The sequence below is a fragment of the Ixodes scapularis genome, unplaced genomic scaffold (genome assembly GCF_016920785.2).
Source record: "Ixodes scapularis isolate PalLabHiFi unplaced genomic scaffold, ASM1692078v2 PGA_scaffold2__306_contigs__length_199485367, whole genome shotgun sequence".
Taxonomy (NCBI): Eukaryota; Metazoa; Arthropoda; class Arachnida; order Ixodida; family Ixodidae; genus Ixodes; species Ixodes scapularis.
The window spans coordinates 33,858,179-33,884,348 of NW_024609857.1; the positions used below are offsets into that span (position 1 = coordinate 33,858,179).

The 26,170-nt window shown below is 48.1% G+C and overlaps 1 protein-coding gene across 17 annotated transcripts in view; it reads right to left on the minus strand.

The window, feature by feature from the left end:
- LOC8053552 (E3 ubiquitin-protein ligase UBR5) overlaps positions 1–26,170 on the minus strand; it is an 86,052-nt gene that overhangs the window by 24,589 nt on the left and 35,293 nt on the right. For 7 of the 17 annotated variants that reach the window (XM_029993089.3, XM_040502253.1, XM_040502254.2 and 4 more), the window contains exons 22-32: positions 25,992–26,113; positions 24,739–24,995; positions 23,932–24,098; positions 22,699–22,876; positions 21,884–22,042; positions 19,696–19,813; positions 18,841–18,948; positions 15,289–15,564; positions 7,935–8,242; positions 7,256–7,505; positions 4,154–4,377 (exon numbers count right to left, since the gene is read on the minus strand). In XM_029993089.3, the coding sequence (XP_029848949.2) occupies positions 4,154–4,377; positions 7,256–7,505; positions 7,935–8,242; positions 15,289–15,564; positions 18,841–18,948; positions 19,696–19,813; positions 21,884–22,042; positions 22,699–22,876; positions 23,932–24,098; positions 24,739–24,995; positions 25,992–26,113 (2,167 nt within the window). The remainder of the gene's footprint in view (positions 1–4,153; positions 4,378–7,255; positions 7,506–7,934; positions 8,243–15,288; positions 15,565–18,840; positions 18,949–19,695; positions 19,814–21,883; positions 22,043–22,698; positions 22,877–23,931; positions 24,099–24,738; positions 24,996–25,991; positions 26,114–26,170) is intronic. The other 10 variants (XM_029993097.4, XM_029993098.4, XM_029993096.4 and 7 more) reach the window with 3 other exon arrangements.

Here is a 26,170-nt window from a genome sequence, read left to right on the forward strand (position 1 = left end):
TCAACATGGACGGCAATGCCGCTCTCGCGAGTGAGTTCGAGCTTCCGTTGAGTGACCGAACACAAAGGGAACGGGAGTACGTGTGTGGCGGCCTCTGCCATCACCCGACGGAGACCGCCCAGCCGGCAACGAGCGGCCCGCATGCCGAAGGACGGACGCGGGGGAGATGCCGAGAGGAAAGTGGCAGCGATCCCGCCGTTCCGGGATCCGGTTCCTCCGCAGACGTTCTCTTTTTGTAGTCAAAGAACACGAACAGAAACCCACCCTTAAAAACTAGCGTCGACGCTAGTTTTTACGAATACTGGTCTTCGGTCAACCGTTAGAACAGCCATCCACAGCTACCACGCTACCATTCTGCAAAATCTTTCGAGTACCGTGTTCTTTTTTTAATTTTATTTTGTTTGCCCATAGTTGCTCGCTGCCGGTTTCGCGTCCAGCGTAGCAAAGAAAAAAACAATGATGCTGCTTTATTTACGGTTTAGTAATTATTTCCGGTCCGATTTATACTTTTGATGGTTATTCAAGCGCAAATTAGAACAGTATTTCTAAAAATCGCGAACCAAAACGTGACCGAGGGCGCGTCTCTCGTTTCGACCAATCGCTGACGCGTCTCTTGTGACGTCGCGCTTCTTGGCCCCGCATCAGTCACGTGAGCTCCGCTTCTCCTGGCTTGTCCCGCAACTCTCGGGGCGTCGCCCCAGTCGATCCCGGTATGATTATTACCGCGACTGTTTCATTGATTTGCGCGGCACACAAGCGCCGGTTTCGGCTGAAATTTGGGAAACGTGGCCTGGGACGTGCCTGGAACCCAGTTCAATCGCCAAAAAGATCTCCAAAATTGCCTTCATTGTCCCTTTAAAGGGGCACTGAAGCGGTTTTTGGAGAAGCTACTTTTTGGTGCGATGGCGTTAAGGAAGTGTCAGTGAATGAGTATCTTCAGTTTTAGAAGGCAGAACCGCCTATTAATCACGCAGGAATAAAATATGTGCGGACTCTTTTCTGCCCTTGCGAGGACCAATGAAATTATCGTATGTTTGAAAATTTTGGCGGTCGTTGTAAAGTTTCGCTAAAGAAACAATTTTCAGTTCATTTAAATATGTTGTGCATGATAATTTCACAAGACAAAAAATATTTCTAGTTTGGAATACGCGATACTGCAATTATCGTTTAACAAACAAGGGACTACGTTTCCTCCTTGCCTTCCTCCGCGGGGGTGAATTTCCCGTTCCCCAGGGATGCGCGGAAGCGCACTTATCTCCGGGCGTTGCAGGCCGGTCGGCTCTTTCTATCCGCAAACATGGCGTCGGTGGTGATCGTCGGCGTGGTCAAGGCTCATCGTTCCGCGTAAAAGCGATATCCTTGACTGTGAATTTTCGTCGTGTGTCGCTATGATAACCCAGCACGTACTAGAAGAGAAGATCCACCTACGCGTGCGGCGACGACGTGGCGGCACTCTCAAGACAGCAGAAACGCCCGCGCCGTCGTGTTCGTTTACTTCGACTACTGTGGTGCTTTCTAAGCATTTGTGTCCTCGAACATCGCCCGGATTTCTTATTTGGCGCATTTCATGCGGGTGCTCAAGTTCAAGCTATTACTGGCGCGTACCATATAAAGGATGCGAATTTTCACGCGTTTTCATCACCGGAGAAAAGTGATTAGTGTTAGCAATCCTGAACGCTCCAACGTCTATCTGATCACAAAATCATATTTCTACGTTGCTATATCGCTGCTAAGATCACATTGTCTTTTATAATCGTAGAAAAGGCGTGTGGCGAGATTTGTACTATTGCAAAGTCGTGTATTAGAGTCGTGATCGTCCAAGATGGTGGACTGCATATTTTTATTTTCTTTTTTTTCATCCACTGTACCCTGCAGCCTATCAAGAAAAAATAATAAATCTTTAGGCTATAGAAAACTGTCTGCTTATATACTGTTACGGCATTGAGTAGCAGTGCGTCCCCTTTTTAGATTGGCTGCTGAAACAGCTGACTGCGGCGTATAGAAGCGGTCGACGTGCTGACGACCCCCTGCGCTTGTTGTAGTGGTTGCAGGTGTGTGTACGTGCAGCGCAGAGCGGTCGTTCCGGTCGCTCCGGATGAAACGGACGCAGTCGTAGGTATGCGCTCGTTGCATATGTCTGAACCAGCCTTCCCCCCGTCCTCCCGAGGCGAAAGTCAATGTGGCGACATCGTTTGACATCATGTACCAGAGGTAACGCTGCGATGTCAAACGTTGGTTTGGTTACGACTTGCCCCAACCGCAAATCGAAGAACGCCCGAAAAGGTCTGCGTTTCGTCGTCCTCGCAACTCGGACATGTCTCCGAAGCGCTGCTATCGTGCACATCGCACGTCGGAGTGGCGTCATAGGAAATCATCCCCAGGTCGGCTGTCCGCCAAAGAATTTTAACCTCTAACAGAGTCAGGTCCTCAAGCGTAGAGAAATCCGCCATGATCGAAGCTCGAATGACATAGAGGTTTGGCCGATGCGGCTACCTCGGGATCACTGCGCGACGGAACGTCGTCCAACGCCATTGGCCCGAGATCCTTTTGATAAGAGTGCGGGGACCAATGAGAGTGGTTTCGTTTTCAGATGGATCCGAGGTTTGGCGGCCTTCAATTACATTTTTATTAAAGAAATAATCACCATATGACTACCGTATTTGCACGAATATAACGCGACCACGAATATAACGCGAGGGCAGGTTTTGATGCCCTCAAAAAGAAAAAAAAATATTATTACTATTATAACGCGAACCGAGGCCGCGTCAATTTCTCGCACTCAGGGGCATAGCAGATGTGAAAAGTCAATGGAAATAAAAGAAATATCAGTTTATGTTGTGACTGCACTCATCCTCACAGCTCAGGTCCTTCCGTTTACAGTCCACTTGGCGACTACGCAGATAAGCAGCAGCACGGCACCTGCTTGTCTGGTAGTTCCTTTTTCTTATGTGCGAGCTCCTCGGCAGCCCACAATCCAAACAAGGCAGGAAGCAGAAGCACCAACACACAAACACCGGATCACTCTGGATCAGAAACTAAACAATGCGCAGCAGAAAAAAAAGACTGCTGAATCCGATACACGATCATACTTCTTGTTCTGGTCCCTCTGCATAAACAAGTTCTGCGGCGTGCGTGCGTTGTTCTGCGGCGTGCGCGCATTGTACAAACACAAAAATGATAAAAATGTTTTTTTTATGTTTTCTATTCGTCCCTTCACGTCTCCCAATAGCTAATAAATTCCCTTCCACACTCCCACTTCTTTTCCCACCAAATATTTTGCATTGAGCTGAAGGAATGGCTTTCTCCTCTGGCTTTCTCCAGACTCGCGCGCCTCGTGGCTGAACTCGATTCCGAATATAACGCGAGATGCGTTTTGGAGCACGTAATTTCTGAAAAAAACTCGCGTTATATTCGTGCAAATACGGTATACTTTTTGGTTTTTAGGGATACTTGGGGCGTCTAAATTCAGCTGTCATCATCAAAACACGAACTGAAAAACCACCTGAGTGCCCCTTTAAGATTTTGCATGGTGCCTTTATATATGATACTAAATGTGCTCTGCAAATTTGATTCCAATCATGCAAATAGTTGTTTCCCCTTAAGGATGAGAAAGAAAAAAAACTGTCAGCTTTTCCAATCTGGTGAAGAAGGAAGACCAGCGGAGCCGTACTATGGTCAGACGACCTCAAGGACGACTTCTTGGACGACCTCAAGGACGACGCCTAAGGACGACGTCTAGGACGACCTCAAGGACAACTTCTAAGACGACCTCGAGGACAACGCCCACAGGACGACCTCAGGGACGACCTCAAGGACAACTTCTAGGACGATTTCGAAGAGAACGTCTAGGACGACCTCAAGGACGACTTCCGGGACGACGTTTAGGACGACCTTAAGGACAACTTCAAGGACGACCTCTAGGACGACGCCTAGAGAGATTCAGCCTTTCCACTCTGGTGAGATCCAGAGTGGAAAGGCTGGAAAGGTTGTCGTCATCTATGAGCAAGGCCGGCAAGCCGATTATCTGGTTGCTGCCGTTGCTCACAGATGGCGGTAGCTGTCCAGAGTTTTGTGTCGACATTTTGTTTGCGGGGGACACGATCTTGGGGAAAGCAGCCCTTAACAGCTCTGCTGAAAAAAAGCAGGCACTCACCTCAGCGTACCACGGGTCCAGGAGCAGGAAACCGTCACGCAGAGTCTCGGAGTCATCTGCTCCCGAGCGCATGAAGTAGATGAGCGCGTCAAAGACGTAGGCCACGTGCTTCAGAGACGCCACGTCCATCACCGGCAGCGAATCAAAGTGTTCGTTGTTGTGGGCTCGCATCAGGGAGAGGGCGTACGACAGGAAGTCCCTCCTTGCGGAGACGCCTTCCGACCCTGCACGTGTCATTACCGTCTGCTGAAAGGGTCCCCCGTTCAAACTCTTCCCACCGAATCCTTCCATCTTTCACTCATGCAAACCCTCAATGCACTTTAGGTTTAGTAGGAAAAAGTAAAGAGCTTGTTAGCACTGAATGTACCTACTACTCATAATGTTCATACTACATGCACTGTATACAGTCGCCAACCGTTTTTTCGGACTCCGATATTTCGGACTTGTTCTATATTTCGGACCTACAGGCGGAACCGTGACTTACCCCATAAAATAGTGTACCGGTATATTCATGACTAATGTTTCGGATAGCTTGAAGTCCGAAAGTTTGATTATTCGGACGAAATTGTCGCGAGTGATCATCGAGAAGCGGCCATTTTGAATTCTATGTTGGCTGCCAATGGATTGGCCTGGTTTGGTAGCGCTACTTGAGCACTCCCGAGTCCTACCGCTAGGTGACGCTATGCTAGCCCTTTTTTTCCCATTTAGCTGCACGTCATCATCATTATCATTATTATCATTTTGCTTTGTTTCTCGTTCCTTCGCGTCGCCAGTCGCCGTTTTGCGCTCGTGGATTTGCGCCTCTGATCTCGTTCGGACAACGCTGGCTTGGACGTCATGGCCCCATTTGTTCTTCTGCTACTCGACCATAACGCTAGAAAAGAAGGCAGCGATTCTCAAGCTAAGAGAAAGCTGTCGAACGGAAACGGAGGCGTAACCTAAAACAAGGCACGCAGGCGTAACCTGAACCAAGGCACTATTTACGGCTTTTTTTAAGCCCACTTGGAAGTAATAAAGGCAAGTTTTTCAATCTGCTGATTTTTAGGACTGCTCTATTATTCGGACGTTTTTTCGGTCCCAGCGAAGTCCGAATAATCGGTCAGCGACTGTATTATTTATTAAGTTTTTTCACAAGTTGCTATAGCAATTTATTAAACTGCTTATTTTGTTATTAAATCCTGGTTGAGCCAGCGAAAGTTCTAGAATTATTTACACACTTTTATACTTTCTGGCTTGCACCCCTTGTTGAGAAAACATCAAGCATCCTGTCAAAGGGTGTGCTGTCTCTATTGTTCTCAACTCCCAATTGAACTGAGCAATATTTGGTGTGGAACTGGATTTAAACTTGTCACTTGCATGAGCTTCGAAACTATAGAGCATGCCGATGGCTTACTTGCGCTAAAATGCGAAACGACACAAAGCAAAGCTTGCAGGCTTTCAGACTCTACCTTACCACAATACACATTAGTCCTCCCACTCCACTAGGCAAGATTTGGAAGTGAAAGGAGAAAAGAACAAACATACAATGTTAATTTTCCACTGGGTTAAAAACGAGGATCCCATTTGCCCAGTCATGCAGAGAACACCCCGTGCCCCTGTAGTTCGGGAAGCTAACGGAAAGGGATAAGCACTTGTAACATATTTACACGATTCCAAAGCGCATGCCATTCCAGAAAAATACAGCAAACTTCAGACAAAACGTGAAGGCCTATGGTGTTTTTACCACATTTTCCGGTTTATAAGCCATTTTTTTTTTCAACCAGTTTTGTTGGTGCATTTTATACAACAGCGCGACTTATGTGCGTTGTCTTTTTTATATTCGCAATGTGACGCCATTCTTTTATGCGCCGCGTGCCATCTTTCGTAGAACACCGTAACTATGTAGCCATAGGTGGTGTTGCCCCTTCCAGTAGGCACTGCATGTTGCCACACTCTTCTACACTCTTCATAACTGAGTCAGCAAGAGAGAAATTTTACAGTGTCCTAGAAGAAGTTTAATCTGGATAAGAAAGAAGTGAGAATAAAGCTTTTACAGCATGTGATCAACGTTGCCTAATTCAACCATGGTTCCATATTCGTTTGTTTCAGTCCAGTAACACTGAAACGTAAGTGGACTGGTATACACGCATTGCAGAAAATTTTCGCGTATCTTTCTTACTTTTTTTTTTTTGATGAGCAGTTTTTATCTGCCATGCTCCAACCGTGTTGTTACATGTAAAAGGAAAAATGTGGTTAGCTGATCTTTTGGTGGCACCGAAAAAAGTGTGTGAAGATTTATCGATCTGCCTGTGCATCGATGCTCGCATCGTCCCCGGCACTTGGCCGAGACTAGCCCTAGTGGTCCAAAGCTTGGTTCACGAGCGTCCAGCCTGTTAAACTTTCGTTCGCTCGGCGTGTGTACATTCGAATAAAGCCGACTGACTACCTTCTCATTTTGGACGTTTTACGTCCCTTAGCTGCGAAACGTTCAATTGCCCCGCCAGAAAGTGCCGTGCTTTGGGCATTTCATGCAAGTCGAAATGTCAAAGTTGTTGTGTGTCGAACGGTCCGTGTGAACTAGCTACCGGTTGTGCAAACCTTACCGATGCGCATAAAATAAAAAAAATTCATTGCGTGAACCGTACATAGAGGTGCGACTTGTATACCAACTTTTCTGTAAAAACGACTCAATGTACGGAAGTGTCACTTACAGTCCGGAAAATAAGGTAATTTGGATCCCTAATATTTGAACCTCTTAATGCGGCACACTTGCAGCTTCCACTCCCCCGTCCCCAATCTTACCATCCACATATTATATTTTCCTAATGCTTGTACGCAGGTGGTTGTTATCACTGTCTGATCATACCGTTTACATTGTGCACTAAAAAAAAATAAAAAGAGAACAGATGCAATGAAAGTTTGCTGGATATAAGTTTGCTGCTGGGGGTAATGCACGCAAAAACCTTCCAGAAGAAATCTTTTCCAAAGAACACTCGCGCGTTAGAACTGGGTAAATACGGCACTCGAAGAACCCGAGCCAGAGTGCCTTGGAGAGCGTCCCAGCGCCCCCCCGCTTGCCGCGCCATGCAGTTGCGAGTTTTGGTGGGTTGTTGCCCTGCTCACGGTATTTGGTCCAAGTGTCCAGGAACGCACCATAGGTGGTGAGGCGGTTCCTACGGCGGCTGTCCAGGCTCCCTGGGGCGGACAGCCGGTCCTCAAAGAACCCCCGGCGGGGCTTGGGTCCCGGAGGGGGACCCCCGCTGGGGTCCGAGTGGTTTGTGAGGGCACAGCCAAAGCGGAGCTGAGCCTCTGTCGAGTCCATCACGGACACCAGCCAGTCCCACGTTGGTTTCAAGTGGTAGTCCAGGTAAGCCTGCAAGATTTGAGGAAAGTGGAGGCCTTTAAACTATTACCCATAAGCCAGTGCTTGGAATGCATCTCCGACTGGTGCGTTTAACTAACACTGTTTACGGTCCCTCAATCTCTGCATCACAACATTCTAACCGTGCAATACTGTAGCTGGCCGCGGTCCTGGCGGCGGCACAGCGGAGGAGGTGAAGATGGCAGATGTCTTTTCTGCCATATCCAGCTCTTAAAATCTATAGAAACTCCAGCAGGCACGAGACACGGGACGAGATGCCATGACAATGGCGATGCTAGCTCCCGTTCACCTTTTTCGTCGGCACCTTTACAACCAACTGCAACGATCGCGACAATCAACATCAAGATTCGCGGCTCCGGTGACATATTCAGTGGTCACTCCGGGACTACTCCACATGCCTAGGCCGTGGAGGGCGCTCACCTGCATGTTGAGAGACTCCTGGTAGGACACCTCGAGCATCTTGGGCAGGCTGAGCCCGGGGGAGGCCTGGTTGTAGTCCTGCAGGGTGGCCAGCAGGTCCGCCGTCTGCCTCAGCACCGCCCCAAAGGCCCTGGCCAGCCCCACCGCCGTCGTGGCGGGGCTCCACTCCGGGGCCAATGCGGCGGCCACCGATGAGCCCGAACCGCCGCCTGAGCTGCCTGCCGCAGCCGCAGCCGCGGCCGCAGAACGGCGCAGGGAGCTCGGGTCGATGTACACCAGGCCGCCGGACCCCGCCAGGGAGACGGACCCTGTCCACGGACAGAAGCGGCCTTCAGTCGGGTCGCGGCTACGCTTTTCTTTTCGTCTTGCGCGTCTATCGACAATACGACACCCCACTAGCAGCATTTGAAGAGAAAGAACTCGACGTGACATACCTCTTAGAAAGCAAGAAAACAGTTAACCGGGGAACAATGATGACTTTACTAATCTAAAATGGTGGCTGTGTCCCACCTGTGCTCACTTTCCCGAGATCTAACATCATAACTCAATAATGCGTCGGCATTTGTTATTAAAGAGCCACCTTACGTTTCATTGTCTGTCGACCATCTCAATAAAGTACAAACGACGGAAGTTGTGCATCCTTCTCCCTTTGCCAAATGAGACAAAGTAGAGCTGGGCTGCAATTGCCTCCCCACACTTACTGTTAGTACAGCCAGGAAAGCCAATTGCAACAACACCCTTTCTGGTTGTTCCAATTATAATGCTGTCCTTGTTTTCCTACTTAACAAGTCAATCACCTTATTTTTTTTACACACTCACTGGTAGCTAATCTGTACATTTCAAGAGTAAAATAATTATGACACTCATGTTCCTTAAAAGAAAAGAACAAAAAAAAAAATTTTTTTTAACACATAATATTTATTTAACTTCTTTGCAGCAAGAAAATATATAAACAAAACAAATTCTGCACATAGATGTACTGTTCCCCTGGGTGCCCGTCGCCACCAATAGAAACAGTAACAGCCCGCATCACAATGGGACATGAAACATTGCATGTTAGAAAAAGCAGTGTGCAGCACATAATGAGCTTTAATTGCAGTAGAACCTCACTGATACGATCCCGGGTTAATCCTGCTCCTGGCCGCTACATTTCGTGAACGTCAGTCGCGTTGAAGTCCCAAAGGTACAAGCATATTCATATCCCATTTCTTCGCACTTGCCTTTCCCATAGTTGCGTATAAGCTTTGGAACTGAAAACTGGACATAGCAATTGGCATGCCGTCGCAGCAAAACACCTGCATTAGCTGGGAAATTTTGCTCTCTCCACAGGTAAATATTCTTTCGTTAGGCAACCTTTGGGCAATAATTCATTTCACGTGGATGACTTTCACAACTGTTAAAGTCGTCCACAAAAAATAAATTATTGCGCGGGAGTTGCTTGTTGTGTTATCGAAAGTCAGATAAGCGCACCAGTTCTAACAACTGATGCACTTATTCATTGCAGTCCTTTTGAAAAGTTATAAAACGTGTTCTGCTGTACCTCTTTCTTCTTGTTTTCAATTAGCAATCAAAATATGCATATACCGTAATTACCCGATTCTAACGCGCACATTTTTTCAAGAAAAATACAGCTAGAAATGGCATGTGCGTTACAATCGGATACGAAACCGAAACAAAAAAATGAAAGCCGTTTACAACTCCCTGTAACACCGAATTAGAGCGCAGCCCTTGAGGAGGAGGAGGGAAGGGTACTGGGGGGGGGGGGGGGTGAAGTGACCTGGGGGGGTCACATGACGATGCCGATAATGTCATCAGTGACGATGACGATGCGGACTCGGATGACGTCATCAGCGATGATGACGATGACGATGCGGATGTCGGTGACGTCATCAGTGACGTCACTGATGACGTCATCCGTGATGATGACGATGACGATACGGATGCCGGTGACGTCACCAGTGACGTCACTGATGACATCATCAGTGATGATGACGATGACGATGCAGATGCCGGTGAGGTCATCAGTGACGTCACTGATGACGTCATCAGTGATGATGACGATGCGGATGCTGGTGACGTCATCAGTGATGATGGCGTCATCGGGGAGGTCACGTGACCTCGGGGGGGGGGGGGGGGGGGGGGGGGGGGGGGTCACGTGATTTCGGGGGGATCATGTGACCTCGGGTGTCACGTGACCTTTGGGGGTCACGTGACCTCTGGGGGTCACGTGACCTTGGGGGGCCACGTGACCTTGGGGGGCCACATGACCTTGGTTACGCCGACGCCGACGGCGACGCCGCTCAAGCCGGGAACGGGCCCCTAAGAGCTGCGCTCTAAAACCGAAATCACGCTACCGGCAGTCTCACTGTTATCACTAATACAAGATGGCGGCGTAGCCTCTGCGTGACAGCGCAACACACGTGGTCTCGTGGTAGCAATCTTGTCGATCTCGTCTTGAACAGACCCTTTCCGAAATTCAGTCTGGCCACTTTGATCACTATCATCATCTGTGGAAAGGCATTTGTGCCATACCAATGGCGGCCTTCTAGTGGCTGATAAAGGAAGACGTTGAAGATGCTCCTAAGTGGATGTTGCGACGCCTGTACATTCGGGGGGTCAGTACGACGCGACGTAGAAATGGAACACAAGAGCTATGTAAGCGTTTATTTCTAATAACTCAGATTCAGTCAATCTGTGGGCTGCACACAATTGGCTTTAAAGCACTTTGGTGTGTAGAATTTTCTCGAGGCATCTGAGTGGGTTGGAGCTTTGTTCTGAATGCAGGTTCTTGGTCACCATCGAACTGAAAGGGATCAAGAAAGAACTCACACTGAACAATTCCTCGCGTGCCGTTGACTTGCGAAAGTGACGGTGCCGATACAAGTTCATTTCCGCCATTGATATGGCAGAACCTAAACTGCTTTACGAACCAGCAGATGGCACTGAATTTCGGAAAGGGTCTATTTCGCAACCCGAAGAGCTGCTGTAGCGATTTGCTTTGTTGTCAGTTGTCAGCGTTTGCAGAGCTGAAATGACCGCCGCACCAGCTAAGGCGCGGTGTTTTCAGTACGAGGCCGAGACGAACGGCAACAGAGCCGCTTCGCATACTTTCGGTGTGCCCGAAACTTGTGTTCGTGACTAGCGAAGGCAAAGAGAAAAGATCTTCGCAAGCAAGTCGACCCGGAAAGGATTCAACGGGCCACGGACAGGGCGGCCACGGACAGGTGCTTGTTTAAGAAGTGCGGAATTTCGAACGCGCTGGACGGCACCGAGGACGACATGCTGTTGCACGTGGAGAGCGACAAAGAGCTGTCCGAAAGCGAGGACAAGTGATATGCTTACATGTAAATAAACTTTGCTTGTTCTTTGTGCACAAGCACCGATTTTTCTTGCGCATGAAAACCGGGTGCACGTTAGAATCGTGGGCACGTTAGAATCCTCATTTTTGGGTATGAAAACGGGGTGCGCGTTAGAATCGGGGGGCGCGTTAGAATCGGGTAATTACGGTAATATATTACACTGGCTTTTTGAATAAAACTCCGGGAAACGCATTAGTGCATACTAAAATCATCTGCTCGGTTTCAAACTGACATCATTACTACGACCAACGTTTTTTTTTTCTTTTCGAAGCCTGATTACACATCCAAACGCAATGCTTATTTTCTAGGGTTGTGCGAATATTTGACACCTTCGAATATTGAATAGTATAATGCTATATTTGATTTGGACTTCAAATCAAATAGTACTATTTGGAAACGTTTCGAAGTATTTCGAAGTGTGAGGATGGTGCAAATCACTACTTAATTCGAGAAAAAGAAACAAAAACAACTAAAAAGAGATGACATTCGCAACAATTTACATCATAAACCACATGCTATGGTTGCCAGTGTAAACTTCTGTTGTTTTTTTTTCTTTTTCTGCTTTTGAGTAAACTTTATCTAAGCTCATTCTCCACATCCAGCACGTCTAGCGTGTATGTCGTGTCACCGTCGCAACGGGGAAAACAATGATAGCTAAACCGATGGTTTCTCCAATTTAAACATATCCAAGTTAAAATATCACTCAGCTATTGCACACTTTTTCCTAGAATTTAATGTGAGTCAGTTATGAAGTGTTATCTATCAAGACGGCTCCAAAACCACCGTGCTCTAAACAGTTATAAATTTCAAAACTGGCAACCATGCCAGTGCCCACCTCTAGGTGGCATGAGCTACCGCCCCCGATTCCAACTATGGCTTTAATGGCCATTGTCTACCCGCATACATCATTATCTCACTGTGTTCGTGCCTGGTTCATGCTGTTCTTGCCCCCGCTACTTTTGGTTTGCTTTGTGCTGCTTTTGTTGTCCGTTTTGCTTCAAGTGAACTGTGAACGCAGCTCGTGCGTTCGCGGGCAAGTTATGGACGATCAAACGCAATGGACGATGTGTCGAAGTGCAATATAGTAGTTCTTTGAGTGACGACCCAAAAGCGCAAAATGTCGCATGTGCAAGATGTGTCTAAAAACACCGACTGGTACGACCACCAGCCTCGTCAATCACCTGAAACGTTATCCCGGACTGTTGAAAGAATTTGACAAGATGAGTGCTGCTGAGAGCGCAAAGAAGACAGCAGGAACCAAGAAGCCTGATGGCAGGGTCCCAACTCCCAGACCCTTTAAGCCAATGTTGAAGGATGGTCAGCAGGAAAAACGCTGACGAAAAAAACGGAACTGTTCGCTGCCACAGGCCACACTCTTATCCGATCGTCGAGGAGCCGGGATTCTGGCGTTAATGCACGTTGCTGTGCCTGAATACCAAGTCCCTTCAAGGACCAAGTTTTCCTGGAGTGTGGTGCCGGAGCTTTACGCCAAAAAAAAAAGAGCGTATTAAAGGCAGGTTGCACGGCCACGTCGAGAACGAAACCCCATGCTACACCCTAACGACAGGTGGGTGGACGTCGAGAAAGGGGGACATTTACATTTTGATGACGTGCCACTTGCTCGATGTACACTTCCAGCCTTGTAACTACCACCTGGCGTGCCAGCATATGCCCAAAGGACACACTGCTGAGAACCTGAAGAGCTTCCTGCTTGATCTGGCCACAGAATAAGGACTTCCACAGGGCATTCCGGTCTTCATTGTTACTGACAATGAAAGGAACTTTCCGAGTGCAGTGTTACGAACGACATGGCTCAGTCTCAGGGTGTCTAGCAAATTATCATTTTGAAATTCTCTGACTTTTCCAGGTTTTCCCAGACAATTTCAGGTGAAATTCCCTGACCGCTGTAGAGGCGGTTAAATATATAAGACCATTACAACACAAGGCATTGAGCACTGTGAGGATCATTTCTAGAGGGCTTAATCCAACTCGCATATTCCGAAATATTCGGGTTCGTCCAGTCTGGATTAAACGAGCACTTCCTTGCCACCGACATCGTCAGTGAAGAGGCCACTTCCAGAAACACGACGCTCAGCCACACACGTCAATAACCGAATGGCAGCATGGCCGCCAGAAGCACACCTTCGAATACTTTTGGCTTAAGGCTTGGATGTAGGATTCCAGACTAGGGTCTACGGCTTTTCCATCTGTTACTAAATGTAGTAGCTCTAACTGGATCTAGCCTAGTGTGGCGCCTCAATCCAATCCAAGGCTTGGACTAGATTTGTCGGCTGTCCCCTTTGCATCGGGTAGCATACGCTACATTGGCTGAGCAGAGCCCGCTTTCCGCTCTAAGCAGAGCCCCTAAGTCCTCAGTGAGCTGGAGACGCTCGATGGCGTCTCCAGCTCATTTTCCCTGACTGGGCTCGCTTTTTGACAATATTCTTGACAATTCCCCGATTTTTCCCGGTAATTAAAATTTCCCTGACAATTCCCGGTTTTCCTGGTTGCTAGGCGCCCTGAGTCCATAGTGCTTTGCACACACATTGCAGTTGTCTATACAGAGTGCCAAGAAAGAAATGTGGGACTATGATGAGCTCTATGTCAAGGCCCGAGCAGTTGTAGGGCACTGCAAGTGAAGCTCTCTGGCAAGAAGTCGCCTGAAAGAGGTTCATATATCTATGGACTTGGAAACCCTTGAGGTCATCCAGGATGTTGCCACATGGTGGAACAACGAGTATGAGAAGATTTCCAGCCTCCTCAGGCTTGCGGAACGAGATGCTTACGATAACCTAACCTCAAGCGAGTGGTGCCTTATGGCATCAGTGACATCGGTCCTCAAATGCGTTGAGGAGGCGACATGGGAATCGTGCCCTGAGAAGCACCCCACTCTCTCGCAAGTGGTGCCATCAGTGCATTGTATGCAGGTCCTGCTGACTGACTTGGCAGTGGCAGAGTGATGGGGAGGAATCAGTGTTTGCGGGAAACCTGCTTCGGAGCATCAAGTCCCGAGTTGTGGACATCAAGTTACAAAGTGCCCATGCGTTAAGCACTTTACTGAACCCCCGGTTCAAGCTGGTCTGCTACACTACTCCAAGTGAGAATTCGGAGAAGCAGTGGGCAAGGAACCAACTCTGCAAAGACGTAGAGAACAGCTTCCTCCCGGAGGAGAATTCTGAAGAGTCCCAAAGCACAGCTGAACCACCTGCCAGTGTCACCAGTGATGTGTGGGAAGTTTTTGGAACTCTGGCTTCTACTAGCACCTCGAGCATTTGCTCCTGACGACCATCGGAAAAGGTAGCGGAATACCTTTACTCCCCTGTGAGGCCCCGTTCGAGAACCCCTACCATTGGTGGAGGAACTTTGGGCAGGACAAGTACCCCCTGCTGGCAAAGGTTGCCCGGCTTTACTTTTCGGTTCCGGCCATGCAAGTCTCAAGCGAAAAGCTGTTTTCAACGTCGGGCAACATCTTCATGAGCAGGAGGGAGCTCCTCCTCCCAGACCACAATGAGCAGTTGGTCTTCATCCACAGTAACATTCAGTAAGCTAATGACATGAGGCACAGGCTGATACAGCCAGATTCAATAAACTTGGGAAAGTTTGTTCTCTTGTATTTGTTGCTGACTGTCTTTCCAATAGCTTAGAAAACACGTTGAAGACAATTTGTCAAGACAAGCCATATCTGTGCAAATTATTGAAATTCTGTTTTTGTCAATTTTCTCACCCCTACATTAATTATTGCAAAATATTTGCTTTGCTTCGAAATGATTCGCTTCGATTCTAAACTATTTGTTCAAAATAATGATTTGCTTCGTATTCGCTTCGAAGTGAAAATTCACTATTTGCACGTCCCTTTTGCTTTCTCATTACCCAGACGAAGTCCGCATAGTTTTCGGCCACCCAACGAGGGTCGACTGCGCGACAACAACAGCTTCTTTCGTCACACAACGCCGCGAGGCTGTAAAAAAGCAGAGGAGGAGAAGACATGCTCTCACGGCGGTGATGGAGACCAGCGATCTCACCGGCAGACGAGGTGTGGGGCCTCCCCGTCGTGTCCCTCTGCCGGAGAGCCCACTGTAGGTGCTGCGGAGCCAGGGACCCCGGGCGAGAACCGCCCAGGCCCCCCGAGGACCCCCCGCCCGTACCGGGGGCACCTCCCCTCCTCTCCAGCTGCTCGTCGAGCAGGGCCAGCTCCTCCGTGTCCGGCTCAGTGTCCCCCGCCTCGCTCTCCTCTTCTTCCTCCATGTTGGACGACTCCGCAGACTCGTCCTCTGCGGGCAAGGAAGCGAGACCCAGTTGAACGGTGCAACGATCCGCTCTTCCGACGAGCGGGCTGGAGCAGCGCTCCGGGTCTCGGTGCGAAAATCTGAGTCTTTCCGTTGGTTTCGTTGTCCGTGGACAACGAAACCTCATCCGAACGGACCTGGCGGATGAGGCGAAATGGTTCAACTGGAGTTTAAGGGGGGACACTACCCAGAAAAAACAATTTCTGCAAAAAAAGTTGATTTTGAAAAATGTCATATTTACATCCACCAACATCTAGAGAGTATTGCCAGAAAGTTTCATTAGTTTACACCGCATAGTTAATTTTTTATAAATTATTTTCGGTCCACTGATGCTAAAGAAAAGGTTGGAGCACTTTGAACACATTTTTCTCCATTCCACTTTTCGGCATAAATTTCACTTTAGGAAAACTATCGTTTTGTTATTACGCAACTTGGATTCATTTTTGTGAGTGTTTCTGGGGTGAAATTTTAAGGGGAAGATAACTATGAGCTTGTATTTTTTATTTTTGTCATTTTTCATGCTTAAGAACTAAAAGTTTGGACAAAGGATGGAAATCTAAAAAACTGTATTTGTGTTTATGTGGCTTTTTGTCATGAAAGATGGTATAACATAGAAATATAGCTCCATAGTTATCTGCTCTGAACTGTCCTAATGCAATGTAACACATGAAAACAACAAATTTATAAGTAATTTCAAAACGATAGTTTTCCTAAGCAGACACGCCCACTTTCGTCTTTGAACGATTGCAATTTTTTTGTACTTCACCCAGGTTAACAAAAATTGGCAGAAATGTTATCGACATCAACAGAAACAAGCCCTGTAAATATAATTTAAATCAGACAAGTGGTTCAAAAATTTACTTTTTTGGGTAGTGTCCCCCCTTAAGCGATTCAGAGAAAGGTTCAGCTAGGCTCCTCCTTGCACAAATTTGCATTTCTCATACAAGAAATGGCATGAAAACGTGGGGGACGCTTAATCTTTGCCTTCAAGGGTGGAATGTGATAGCATTCCACCCTTGAATATGCATATAGCATATGTGGGTGCCATTCGCAAAGCCTTTTAATATAAATGCGTTCTTGTTGCCAAGCCGTGCAAGCGTGCGTGCGTCGTCTAATCAGTGGAGTCACGTGTCACGTGACGTCCCACGTGGCCGTAACGTCGTGACCCTAGCAACCCTTCAAATTTGGCGGGAAAATGTTACGCTAAATTTGGCAGGAAAATGTGCCACTAGATTTGGAGGGAAAACTTTCCGTTAGATTTGGCGGAAAACGTTTTTGCCAAATTTGGCGGGACAATTTTCCAGAGAGGAGAGGAGAGGGAAGCAGGGAGGGAGGGAGGAAGGGTGAGAGAGACTTGCTAAAGAGGAAATACTAATGTGGAAGGTACAGCCAGGGGCCGAACAGTCATCGTTAGATAGGGGGAAGAGGGGTAAGGGATGACAGCTGATAGAAGACAAAATTGTGAAAGGGAGGAGGGTAGTGTTTCGCCGAAGCCGACACAGCGGGGTGGAAGGAGCCACAAACCGCGGCTGAAGGAAAGCAGCTTAACCACTGATTTCTATTGTAGTAGGCTGGATCCCGGCCTCGGCAGCTGGGGCCGAGTGTCAGCACTGGCGGCCAATGATTGCCACCACCAAATGCATAGGACTCTATGGGAAAAACAAGAAAAAGTGCCGTTTCCCCGTTTCTAACCTGTTGTCGGCACTGAAACTTTTTGGATGCTTTTCAATAAGCCCGTCAAATAGCTTGCGTACAAACATTAAAACTGACAGCCCTCGCAGTTCTTATAAATAAATATTTTGTGGTCGAGAGTGACTCCGCTGGGCGAAAAATGTAATGCAGGTCAATGAGGCGAGAGTTACCTAGAGTTACCGCGGAGTCGGTGGCAGTTTCGTTGAGTTGGGTTTGGTTTAGCAGACGACAAGCTCGAAGGCTTTGCTACGCGGAATTCGCTCACTACCGGAAAGCCGCTGTCGACATGGAACGTTTTCGACATTGATCAACTTCTGGGCTTCCCCGAGGACGGTTTTATGGCTCGTTTACACTTGCGAAATACGCACTCGCCACCGACTAGATTCGCTCGTTGAAAAAAAATCGGGCCGTTCACATTTGTTGCTGTCTATGGAGTGCGCGGCGCAAGCGTCTCGCAGTTTCCGGAACAGACAAGGAGTTGACGAGAGCTTCCAAACCTCCTCCTCGCCCGCGCGCGTCTCGTTGCCATTGTCGTCAGCTCGTCAGCGGGGATCTGACGTCAGCAAGTGCCACTTCTCCCGTCCATTCTGATTGGCTTGCGTCGAGAGAAAACTTTTTTACGGCGTTCAAAATTGGTCCCAGAGCGATCTTGCTCTCCGCCGAGAATTCTGCCTGCTTTTGTCGCCAAGCGTCAGAATTCTCGCGGATCCGGCCGTTGGTTCCCAAGTGTGAACGAGGCATTATTGTCGGCAAGTTTCTTTGTTTACTTCACTACGAGAGCAAGTCTGCCGGATCAGCCGTAGGTGCTTGGGCACGTTTGATTTTTTTAATCGGCGCTGAGAGATTCCGATTCCGTCTCCAAGCACCCGACAGAAGGATTGCAGAACCATAAAATACTCGCCTCCGAGCCCAGCGTACATGCTTCAATATTTCTACTTTTGTGTGTTTCTCCCATCGACTTGAGTGTATTGCCTGGTGTCAAGCAATGGCCACCGGTGGCGACACCGAAGGGCTCCCGACCCGCGGTCCAGCCTACTACAATAGAGGCGAGTGGACTGAACCGATGAATTGAGGCCTTTGTGGAGTCCAGGGTAGAGCACGGCGGGGGTTCCGGCAGCGCACATGGTTGTCCAGACGTCACCAAACACGGCGCACAGAATACACGCACAGCACGCACAAGCACAGTATCCACCAAATTTAGTGGGTAAATCCCAAAATGCAATGCGCGCAGCCACGTGATGTCACGTGTGACATGCGTGGCTGCGCGCGCTGCATTATGGAACTTTTTGGTCCCGCCGACGCCGGATTTTCTGCGACACGAGCTTCTATATTGAGTTAAAACAACACTCAGTTTTAACGAATCTAAAGTAAACGCTCAATGACCATCGACATTCGCAAGTGGCAACAGCAAATGTCAGGTCCTTCCACATAAACACGATTCAGTTGAAGGTAAGGGACAACTTTTCTGTACAAAAAGGGGCCTTAGAAACTGCATGAGCAAAGCATAGAGTGAAGCAATGCAGGCTTCCCATCGGGCACAACAGACCCAGACAAGAAAGACTATCTCACCGGCGTCTGAACCTGCTGTGGCGCCAGTAGTGGCACTCCTCTGAGCACTCGCGTTGTCCTGGTTGCTCTGGTAGGACGCACTGTCCGGGTCACTGTCACTGTCACTCTCTGTAAAGTCGGAACGGATCCCTTGAGGCAACCAGACAAACTGTGTCACAAGCCGAGTTTTATATCATTTATTGCAACAAGGTCTTTTGAAAAGGTTTAGGACACTCGAAAGATTTAGCGGTAAAACCCCCCGACCATAAGGGCCGCTTTAGTAAATATAAGGGAATACAGAAGAACGTACCAGTTATTAAAACATTGAGAGACAGTATCAACGAGGTTCAAGTGAAATGAAACTAAAAGTGTGCTTCTAATGCTGTAATCTGGCATCAAACTTTAAGATACTATAGAGATGATCTAGTATATAGTGAAGATTTTTCCAGAGAAACTGAATTAACTACAGGGAGGTCCATCGCAACGGGGAAGAACTGCAGTTACAGTACAAAACGTTAAAAACGAAACCCTAGCATCTTTACAAAAGTGCTCAGTGTAGTTTTCTAGTAGGGTGCAAAAATCCTAGCAATCAGTAGCTTTTGTTGATAACGCAAGCGTGTTACAGGGCTAACTTCCGTGAAGCAAACAAAATACTATGAGCGTGCCACGAAAAAAAAATTTTCTGTCCGCTGAGTTTAGCGGACTTACGTCCTGCTAATTAAATATTGTAATTCGATAACGAACAAGTAGAGAAATATACGAGCCCTTCAACTGCACACTTTGTTTCCCAACTTTATCCGAAAAAATTACACGAAAGTTTTCAGTCGAGAAAGAAACAAAAAGAGACTGAAAAAATCGAGAAGGAAGCACCCCAACCTTCGTCGTTGTGCTCGTGGGCGGGCGTGCCGTCGTGTTCGGAGGCCTCCATACGCTCGTCGCGCTCACTCTCCTCGTGGTCGGGGTCTTCGCCCACCGCACCGTCAACCACGTCCACCTGGTGTCAAACAAACCAAACCAGCTCCTCCGTCATCGGCCTCAAAGCACGCTGCCGTGCTATAAAGCAAATGCACAACTCCAGCACATTCTAAGCTCGTTATAGCAGACCTTGATTTTGACCAAGGAGAATGTTGTATGCAGATATGAAGTTGAGTCAATAGTATGTAGAGGAAAACCAACCAAACTTCACAAATCGGTATGTTATATCCAAATGTCTGTTGTAACCAGGCCTGTTGTAATGAGCTTAGACTGTATTGCCCTAAAATGCCAAGGAAGGATGCAATACGTGACAAGATTATAACAAAGGTATGAACAAGCTAATAAAGACTGGCAAAAACTTTCTTACATCAACTCATAATTACATGTTGGTCTCAAGGAACTTCCACACAAACAAGGTTCAATTGAAGGAGGCAAAAATGTGAATGAGTGCATTGTACGCTTGCATAATACTCGCAGATCTACGGCGCGGGTCACGACAGCAAATTAGGATTGTGGCCATTTCGTTAACGCACTGCTCATTAAAACGTGGCTAAACTCCCCCCAAAACCCTGCAAACAAGAGCCCGATATTTCAAAACCTTGACATTATCAATTCCATCAAAGCCAACCTGAGAAACCCTGCGTTCAATCAACGCCAGTTTACCTCCACCCTCACTCTTATCTGTTCACGCCAGTGCAGTGCAGCCCCTTTTTGAAGCCCTAATTTAAACTGGAAAGACTAAGAACCTAACCTTTGTTTACGCTCCATTTGTCTAGTGTTACTTTTATGCATGTAGACGTTTGTCTCCTCCCTTATGAAAATTCCCATGAAGGCACTACAGTGTAGACCGCATATAACGTATGTCGCGGGAGTCACGAAAATCCGCACTATAAGCGGTACCGCGCTATAACCAAAACATAAATTTTTTAGGCCAAAATACATGCCATGAGACAACTTACCGTTGTAAAACAATTTATTTTATATTAGATGAAAAATAAAGCTTACTTTGAGGAAAGTCTTTATTTCACCAGACTAATACACTTCTCTCTCAAGTGTGTCACACATTTTGAAAGAAATAAGTGACTTTTGCCTGGCGCAGCCTTTTAACGGCGTCGCGGGTTGCGGACGGACGTTGCGAGCGTTCAGGATTGCTAACCCTAATCACTTTTCTCCGGTGATGAAAACGCGTGAAAATTCGCATCCTTTATACGGTACGTGCATGAAATGTTCCAAAAAAGGCATGAGATGAGCACATGAAATGCTCCAAATAAGAAATCCGGGCGATGTTCGGAAACACAAATGCTTAGAAAGCACCACTGTAGTCGAAGTAAACCAACACGACGACAAGGGCGTTTCTGCTGTCTTGAGAGTGCCGCCACGACATCGCCGCACGAGTAGGTGGATCTTCCCTTCTAGTACGTGCTGGGTTATCATAGCGACACACAACGAAAATTCACAGTCAAGGATAGCACTTTTACGCGGAACGATGAGCTTCCACTACGCCGTCGACGATTACCACCGACGCCATGTTTGCTGATAAAAGAAGCCGGCCCGCGACCGGCACGCAACACGCACGAACGGCTGGTTGGGCTCGCTCCAACGCCCCGCGCCGTAAACGACACGTGCGTGCGTCCCTCTGTCGCTATGGCAACTGAAGCCTCTCTCTTCACTCCTCCACCGCTTCTTCGAGCAACCTCCTTGCCATCCTTGCCCCCGCGAGTGCCGCTTGCGGCTAGCGCCGTTATTTAGTGTCGCACAGGGAAGCGTGCTCGCTGCGCGGGTCTGCCGGCACGGTCGGCACGCTGCTTCAGAAACCGCACTATAACCGGTATTTCCCTTCGCGCGCCTGCATTTTAAGCGGTATGTAATTACATGGAGTTCTATGGGAGGCGAACCGGTGGTTTAAAAAAGCCGCGTTACACCCGGTCCTGCACTATAAGCGGTTACGTTGTAAGTGGTCTATACTGTATAAGGGCAGACTGAACTACTAAATGAAGTGTAGCAGGCATCGGCAAAGCTCTTAGTTTACAGGGAGCACCTCTGGGACACTCCCCATAGAGAACTGGAAGGGAAAGGGAGAGCGCCATACGCTGGCCTCATCGTCGTCCAGGGGGTCACCCCTGAGGGGCTGCCTGGCTGCCAGCAGGCTCTGTCCCAGGGGGGGCTCGCTGGGGGCCACGTGGGGGGCCAGCTCCGGCTGCTGGGCCCTGGGCACCATGGGCTCCACCAGAAACAGCTCCTCACTCCCCTGTAGGCACGATGAAGAAGAGTGCGCAACTTAAGGGTCAACGCCCTTCGAGCCGTAGGCACGAGGAAGAGGAGTGCGCAACTTGAGGGTCAACGCCCTTCGAGCCGATGCTCTTCGAGACACATGGCCTTTCAGCCAATGTCCTTCAAGAGCTGGGACGAGAAAGAGAAGTCAGCAAGGCACGCAGTGCGATCCCAGCTCACAATCTTCCAAGTCACCAGTCCCCAATCGCATCTTCTGCTCAGAACTGCGAAGTGATAGGTCGGATTCATGCCAAAAATTTCCAATGCCTAAAATGTATTATATATATAAAAAAAAAAAAAAAAAAAAAAAAGGCTTAAAATTATTGCTTTTTGTTATGAAACTAATAAGTCTAAAAATACAAGTGCTTAAAATGTTTTACTGTTCTGAAGATCCTACAGGAGGTTCAAAGTGAATATACTAATAGCAACGGAGCACCGAGCCATTAAAAAAGAACACAACCCCCCAAACTAACAAAACAATAAAAGTTCCATTACTATCAGCATATTGGCAACACTTGCTCCATAGTTAGAACCCTTTCGGCAGGCATTCAACTTTGCATCACGACGGAAGGTGGTGAGACCAAAGTTCAAACGTTGTTCCAACAGGGCCGTTATAGAGCGCCCAGAACTAACCTGAATAGCATCGATGCAGGACGACACCAGGTTGAAGGAGGCCGTTGGACGGGCCACTCCGAGACGCACGGGGGCGATCAGGGCGTCCGCTGCCTCACAAAGTTCCTCTACAGCCAAGGTCACCAGAGATTGGAACACCCGGCGGCACTTCATCAGCGGCTGGGACGTCCCAGTCAGGCTGAATGGCCAGAAACAAAACAGCAAAGAGCAACGATATTAAGACATACCTCGTGACATGAACACCACTGCTGTTGTCATGCAAAGTAGGGAAGCTAAACAACATTCAAAGACTATCTGTTCATTGATGATTTAAAAAAAGACACTACCCCCCCCCCCCCCCCCCCCCCCCCCAAAAAAAGTTCTGCAAAAAAAGCTGGTTTTGAAAAATGCCATATTTACATCCACCAACACCTAGACAGTACTCCCAGAAAGTTTTATGTGTTTACACTGCATAGATTGTTTTTTTTTTAATTACTTTTGGCATAAATTTTACTTTAATAAAACTATTTCAGTATATAACTATAAAAAGATTTAATATTTGTGACTTATATGCCGAAATATTATGGAAATACTATGAACTTAGATTTTGCATTTTCATATTCCTTTATTATGAAAAAAATGTAATTTGCAAAACTTGGTAAATGTAAAATTTTCCTTTTTTATAAATTCTTTTTACCTGAAAAATGCATATTTCAATTTTTTCATAGTAACCTGCAACAAGCATTCCAGTATGCATTCCACCAGAAAAATATGTGGTTATCAACACCATTTATGAACGGTAAATTCACTGAGAAGACTCCATGCAAAGCTATGCTTTCCTCCGTTCTGCGGGTATAGCACCTCATAAGACTGGTTCACAGGGCTGAAACTTTGTATGCCCTGCTTCTATATGTTAGCTGCAGAAACGAACTCAAAGAACATGCCTAAGCAGCAAACAAAGTGTTACGGTATCAATGTATGTAATCACTGCACAGAGCATCTGGCACAGACAAAGTAGAAAAGTGGAGTAATCAACGCCTCCGATGCTATCCGAGACTAGCGTCAGAACCTAGAACGGCGACCTAAAATACTGGGTATGTCGAGCTATTCAACATTGACCAAGCAACAAAGGCAGACGCTGCAGCTGCAAACGGTACCGACGAGGCCCACGCTTAGCTTCTCTGCAACTTGCAGAGCCCGAAAAACACTACAAAGCGGTTGTTCAGAGAGTAATAATTGCAAATGGGTGCCCACCTCTTCTTGCGGCTGGTGTTGGGCGCCATCTCCACGGCGAGGATGACGAAGATGCGGGTGACGCTGCGCACGAAGCGGTGGGCCACTTGGCGGGCCTCGGCCGCCCTGCTTGGGGAGTTCTCGTTCTGGATCTCCCGCACCAGCGTGGTCAGCAGGGTGTCCAGCATCTGGATGGGCCACGGGCCTGACACTCGAGTCACGGCACACCCACAACTAAGATGGCCTTTTGCCAAAGGCGCACGAGAGAAAACACAATCTGCGAACAATGACACAGCCCCGTTTCCCTCCATACTGGCCTTACCAAATGTGCGCCCTGAAAGAGCATGAAAGTCAACACACGTATGCCACAAGCTGACTTGCCATTTGGTATGTCTACACGGCTCTACTGTGGTTGCATAACCAGCTTCAAAAGCCAGCTAAGAGCGAAATAAAGGTTGAGAGTCGCCTCCCACAAAAGAAACGTTACACGACCTGTCGACTGCCTCTTCATAGCTCCCACTCTGCTGCCCAAAAAGACATGCCCATTTCAACCGTTTCAAGCACAAAGTGAATCTATAAGAACACCATAAAGGCATTTTATTCACCTTATGTCCCTGCCACCCCACCAAATGTCAAATAAATACAAATTGTCCAAAAAGCCTGCCATTACACATAAGAGGCCGAGGCAACTGTCAGGCTTCAGCAGAACGGGAGAGAGCCAGAAGAGCCAAGTGCAAAGTTTCCAACGTGTTCTGCGAAATCCCACAAGACCCAGAATTCGGGCGTCGAGACATCGACAGAGTATGTGCACAACCCCAATGAACCCACCTCCATGCTGCACTTGACCAGCAGGCAGTGGACAAACTTGTCCAGCAGGGCGGTGCCGTTCTGTGCCACCAAGTGGGGCTGCTGGTCCTCGGGCACGGAGCTTCCGGCCCCTCCCAGACGGGAGGAGGAAGAGGCCTCCTCGTCCCGGTAGCCCGCCATCATGGTCGTCTTGATGGCGCTCCAGTCGTTCAGCAGGCGCTCCAGGGCGCGTCTCGAGAAGCGGGGGGGCTCCAGGTCGTGGTCGGGCATGTCCGGCTCTGCAAGCAACAAGGGCGACGACGTCAGGGTCTAGTGTGTCCCTCGTTCGGCCTTTTGCTAGACATACGAATGTCTAGTTTTAAGCTCAATAATCTTTTGCATGTTGAAACCGGGCGAGAGTTCCTGTGGCCCGGAGCAAGACCTTCGCAGTCAGACCACGGTGGGAGAGAGAGGTGTCGGAACAAGGCCAGAAAGGTGGTTCCAAATTCTGCTCTGGCTTCGCCTGCATCTTCCAGCAGAAGCTCGGTTGGGTCAGAACTCCGCGCACAGGCACGGTCGTGCACTGCGAGGCCTTCGCAATGGCATGGTTGCGAGCCTCGCGGCCTTGAAAACGCGTGCGCGAATGAAGACGGTTCCTTAAGCTCCTCTCATCCTGCGCCATCACACAGCGCTTGCCAAAAATGGGAGCGAACAGTCGACACATTTGCTTTGTGGCAAAGCAGCACCAGTCATTCACCCCTCTCTTCTTCCACTGCGAGTCAAACCAAGTGTGCCCATATACCACGTCACACTGAGACTTATTTCTGAATTTATTACGTAATGGCTCTTCCCAAGGGGAATCTGTGGCCGAGCGTATTGGCACACCACAGTGGAGCGAAAGTTTGTACTGCAGAGCCCAGGAATTTGATCCCCACCACTGCCCATTTCAATCTCGATGAGCATCGTACCACAGTGAAGTCGTGTATCATGTCAGTGTGATGCATGTCAAAGACCCCATGCTAGCAGTGGTAGAGCACTGGCTCTCATCTACGGCAGAGACAAACCAATTGGGGCGCACTAACCTCTCACTGTCTAAACATACATACAATCATTATTTATTTGACTCTTCCTTATAATGACAATGAGCACCCGAGTTAAAAGCTGCATCAGTTTCCGCAGTTTTCTTTGTTCAAATGATGTTGGCCCTGACAAAGGCGTGACCTTCAGTCGACGTTTGTAGAAACAAGGTCGATTTAACTGAAACAAGCTTCGAGATTGACATCCCTGTCCCTCACCAAGGTCGGAGTTGGAAATCTTCCTGGGAGCATTGGAGCGAGACCTGGACGGGCGGTACTGGCGCTGCTCCACAACTTGCCGTCCCACGGTCTGCACCAGAAACAGGAGGATGTTCTCCCCTCTGCAAGAGGCAGTGCATTTCGAAGGTGAAGCACTGTAACTCAAAATGTGAATCGTG